Here is a 4985-nt window from a genome sequence, read left to right on the forward strand (position 1 = left end):
CTGGAGTGAACCACTCTGGCAATGGCAGAGATGCTAGCGGGCCCGGAAACTTCAGTCCCGAGCCCGCTAATGATATTTAAATTATATTACAATAACCATGCAAATGGTCTTTGTGCCTCCCCGCTGATTTCTGGCACGAAGCAGATGCCGCTGGAAATCCAGCGCTGGGAGACGCAAGCAGGGCACGAATGCTCAGGCATCACATGAATCAGCCGACGTGAGAATCTCCCGGCCCGCTGAGCTAAAAAAGTAGCGCCGTGGGATGGGAGAATCACACAACTGTTTAGATTTGCTCCCTTGTTACTATTGAGATGAATTTCCAACACCATATCCACTCCATCACCAAGACCATCTGTCTCCAGCTCCTGTATCTGGCCTTGCATCAGTCTATCCACTGCTAAAACCTCATTGATGTTTTTGTGACATCTAACCTCGACCAGTCCTGTGCTTTCCTGGCCACTGTTCCATCTTCCACCCTCCCTAACCTCGAGCTCACCTTTTCCTCTGCTGCCCATATCCTGACTGGCATCAAGTCCCATTTAGTCATTATCCCGTCCTCTGCTTGCTGCCCTACATTGGCTCCTAGTCCAGCAGAACATTGATTTTTAAATCCCCTTTGCTTCTTCTTTTCCCCCTTTTTCAGTTTTACCTCTCTCCCACCCATCTCCCCCCTCCCCCCACATCTTCATCTGTCTCAGCTCACCCTCTGATTTCAGCTTCTCTGCGTTTGGCCATTGACACCTTCTATTCTCTCTATGGAGTGCCATTAGCATCTCTTAGCCTTTTCCCTTGTTTTTGTGGCTATGACTCATCTTTCTGTCCCTCCGCCTACAGTATAAATATCTCCCACTTTCTATGCCTTTTAGCTTCGACAAAGGGTCATCTGGACTCGAAACATCAGCTCTTTTCTCTCCTTACAGATGCTGCTAGACCTGCTGAGATTTTCCAGCATTTTCTCATTTGGTCATTGATTTTTAAATACTCTTCTTGTTTGTAAATCCCTCCATGATCCTCCCCTTGCATTCCCTGTGACCTCCTCCAGCTCCACCATCCTCCTTGATCTCTTCACTCCTCCAATTCTGGCCTCCTGTCCATGTGTGTTTTCTATCATCCCACTATGGGCGGCGCAGTCAGCAGTGCCTCCTCACAGCGCCAGGAAACCGGGTTCAATTCCAGCCTCGGGTGACTATGTGGAGTTTGCACATTCTCCCCGTGTCTGTTGGGTTTCCTCCGGGTGCTCTTGTTTCCTCCCACAGTCCAAAGATGTGCGGGTTAAGTTGATTGGCAATGCTAAATTACCACTTAGTTTCAGGGAGATTAGCAGGGTAAATAGATGGAGTTATAGGGGTAGGGTTTGGGTGGGATTGTTGTCTGTTGTCCAATGGCCTCCTTCTGTACTGTAGGATTCCATGAAGATGCAAATGAGTTCAAGCCTTGGAGGAGGAATTCTCCGCCTACTCCAATCAGCTTGACTCATGCAGATCAGGTCCAAGACAGGGTAGAGGATTGCATGCCCTGTCTTGTCAGCCTGGATCGGAAATGTCTCAACTTGTTGAGACTGTGATTTGGACTTGATTTGATTGAATTGAAAAAGTATTTTAAAAATTCCATGACTCTTGGTGGCCGGCCTTCAGTTGTGTAGGAGCTAAACTCTAGAATCCCTCTCCCAAATCTCTTTGCCCCTCTCCCCAAGCCACTCTTTAAAACGTACTTGTTTTTTTTCTCTCTGTGGGACGCCTGTCCTGATCTCTCTTTATGTGGCTTGGTGTAAGATTGGTAACACTCCTGTCAGGCGTCTTTGGGACATTGGAATAAAAGTTGCTGCTGGAGCTTTTAGCTGAGCACGTTTTGAGTTTGCAAGCTTTGATTCTGCCGATTGACGGCCCGCGCCGGACCTATTTGTTCCAAGTTGCCGGAGTGAAATCAACAGGAAAGGTGTTTGGAACTGAATGGTTAGATGACAACACGCAGCATAGTGACTGCAAAAACCTGGACCAAAGAAATCAGTGGTATTGAAAGCCAGGCGTCGCCTCCAGTTCACGCCGGTGTGTCAGTGACGGGCGGGTTTGGAATAATAATTATTGTTTTAACGTTTTGTTTTTCGGTAGCTTTATCCGGAAGAATTATTTTCAGATCGTCCCCCTTTGCTGTCTGTGTTTTCTAATCAGAAATCGCTTGTAGCGAATAACAATGAGCCTGTGTGGGTGTCTCATCGAGATTCTCACTGCAAACATCCAGGAGAAAAGAGCTTCCCCGTGTGGTTTCAGGATCGGCCGTGTCTGCCACACCTTTCAATAAAAAACCCACAGGCATTTAGACATGAGACAAGGTGACTGTCGCCTTTTGCTTTTGCTGCAATTCATTGGAGCTGTCAGCATAGCTGGGAGAGAATGCATCGCCTTTCTCTTGGGCAGACCGAGGTAAAGGGGGAGACGAGGGGGCGGTGAACCTCACACAGCACCTGCAATCTGTTGAAGAATATCCTCTCTGCTAATAAAGTACGAAGTTGGATTTATTCATTAAAAAAATTGTAAAGCGGGATTAGATATCTCCCCACCCCCCCCCCTCCTCAACCTGTACCTGCAGTAATCTGGACCCCATGCAGAAGCATTTAAAAGACATCTCGCCGGCAGGAATGTGTGGCATCTGTAGCGTTCTGCTCAGGAACACTGCGCTGTTGACTTTCCCCAGAGCATGGGCGACCCACCCTGCTTTCTAACTCGGTTATTGCAATCGGTTCTTAGTTTGTGGATTCCGTGGGTCGCACTCATCACTTACAGTCGGCAGCTTTGCTGGGAATTGTATTGCCACTTGCAGAAAGTGCCACACCAGGAGTGACAGGGACAGTCCAGAATCGTTACTGAACGCTCAGGCTTCAATTCACTGGAATGATTCCGCACCTTTGGCAATTCAGAAGCACCGTGAACATCTGTTGCTAAATATTCAGCGATCCTTCGCAATCAGGGGCCGTGTTCCATTCTGTCTGACAGACATTTCTGAGCGCACCTTTGAGGAGTGTTTTATTGGCGCACGGTGGAAATGGAGTTCTAGCCAAATTTTACTTATTTCAAAATGGGAATGCCTGGTTGTCAGGGTCTGGAGGAAAGCGCGATTTGGAAACTGCACACTTTGACAATCGTGGGTACGTGCTTTGTGCATCCGCGTGTTATTATTGGCTGGTGCCCAGGGAAGATTCAGTCAAGACGCTGAAGAAAACTATTGCAATGTTGTCTCTGAGCTCACTCAGTCTAGCGGCCGGGCGAAGCGGCAGAATCTGTGCCTTAAAACGTCTGCATGTTCCGTCACACTCCCAAATCTCCCCCGTTTGAGAAGGATCAAGGATTTAATGACGTTTCCGATTGAAATGCAAATTGCATTGCCTGAGAGAGTATTTAGCCTTGAGTGAGAATCGTCTGTGGGGTCTTTCTGAGGGTCTGGAATCGGGTTGCCAGAGCTACCGGGGGACATATCAACAGGAGAGTGATACAAACAATACGCTACAAGAGAGGACTACTTCTCAACGGTAATAAGCGGAACGAAATATGATTTTGCAAAATACTGACAACCACTTTATTTTGATGCATGGCACATTAGTCTTGAAAGTAAATACCATCATGTCTCATTGTATATCTTTATTCTGTTATTAATGTGTTATATCTAAAATAAAACATTGTTGTGTATTTGGCCATATCTGTCCAATAAGTCACATTTGCTAGATTGCTGGGGCTGTCTGGAGACAGTTGGAGACATTCTGGCACATTGCTCTGGTTGGCAAAGGGTATAACCCAGTTATGTAGCAGTGATTTATTTTTCATGTACAAAGGGGACGCGGGACCTGCTTTTTTGGCGGACAGGTTGAATGGTACCTAACTTCCATACATTAACCAATTATTCTTTGCAGAACAAGGGCTCCGACCCAGTTATTTCCACAATGGGCTCAAAGAACCGACCATGAGAAAGAGAACATTCTGGGATTGTTCCCTTCGACTTCCCTGGAGAATGGACGGTGAAACATTTACTTCCACTCTGCTGCCGGCAGGCGGTGCAGTTCACGAGGGGATGACTCTGGAACAGAAAACCACTTTCGCCTTTGTTATCTTCCTATTTATCTTCTTGGGAATCCTCATCGTCAGGTGTTTCAGGATCCTTCTGGATCCGTACAGAAGCATGCCTACCTCCACCTGGGCAGACGGGCTGGACGGATTGGAGAAAGGACAGTTCGACTATGTTCTGGCCTGAAAGGGGACGTCTTCAGAACTGAACAAATCCAACGTGTCTGTAATTTACTGACATGAGATGGATACATTGTCAAAATGGATTACATTGTCAACCCGCAGTGTTTGAGTTGTAAAAAAAAAGGTTGTCCTGCAATTGTAACATCTGTCTAATGCCGCTTGGTATAACAGAACTGAATAAGTGTCCGTAACTAGCAAATGTAAGACAATCGCAGGGATTACATTCTATGGCCTCCTTACTAAAGATTCCTGCGCGTTATAGATAAACATTTGTTGGGTGGGGTTTGCACAAAAACGTAATCAGCACCGTTTAATGTATTTCTCCTTTAGAAAGCGTGTTAGGCTTCTTCAGCAATCGTGAGATTGGACTTGAGTTTGACATGCTGTGATCCAGCTTTCAAATTGATCTCGTGTTTATGCAGCACTTAATGGAGAGGATGGAGAATGCTATTTCACCGTGGCAGCCTTGTGTCTTTCTATGAATCAATAGATATAAAATAAAAACCCCAATCGATCGTCCATAGCATTGAGATTGTGTGTCTTGATTCTGACCTTCAAATCTTGAATTTCAATCCTTAATGAATCAACTTTTGGCTCTCTTTTGGTCACGTTTGCATCTGGTAGCGGTAGAAACCCACCCTCAGTTAAGAAGGGCTCCAAATCATGCTGAGAATTACACACACATCTCATGAACTAAATCCAAACAGTTTAGTTCAGATTGGCAGAGCCATTGTTTCTGTACCATGCAGT

General features: G+C 46.1%; 1 protein-coding gene across 1 annotated transcript; it reads left to right on the forward strand.

Moving 5' to 3' along the window:
• The first annotated feature begins 3964 nt into the window (after positions 1 to 3964).
• On the forward strand, positions 3965 to 4239 carry ctxn3 (cortexin 3). The gene has a single exon (XM_078215384.1). The coding sequence runs from the start codon at positions 4000 to 4002 to the stop codon at positions 4237 to 4239; it is 240 nt and encodes a 79-aa protein (XP_078071510.1). The 5' UTR covers positions 3965 to 3999.
• The last annotated feature ends 746 nt before the right edge of the window (positions 4240 to 4985 follow it).

The sequence above is a fragment of the Mustelus asterias genome, chromosome 6 (assembly GCF_964213995.1).
Source record: "Mustelus asterias chromosome 6, sMusAst1.hap1.1, whole genome shotgun sequence".
NCBI lineage: Eukaryota > Metazoa > Chordata > Chondrichthyes > Carcharhiniformes > Triakidae > Mustelus > Mustelus asterias.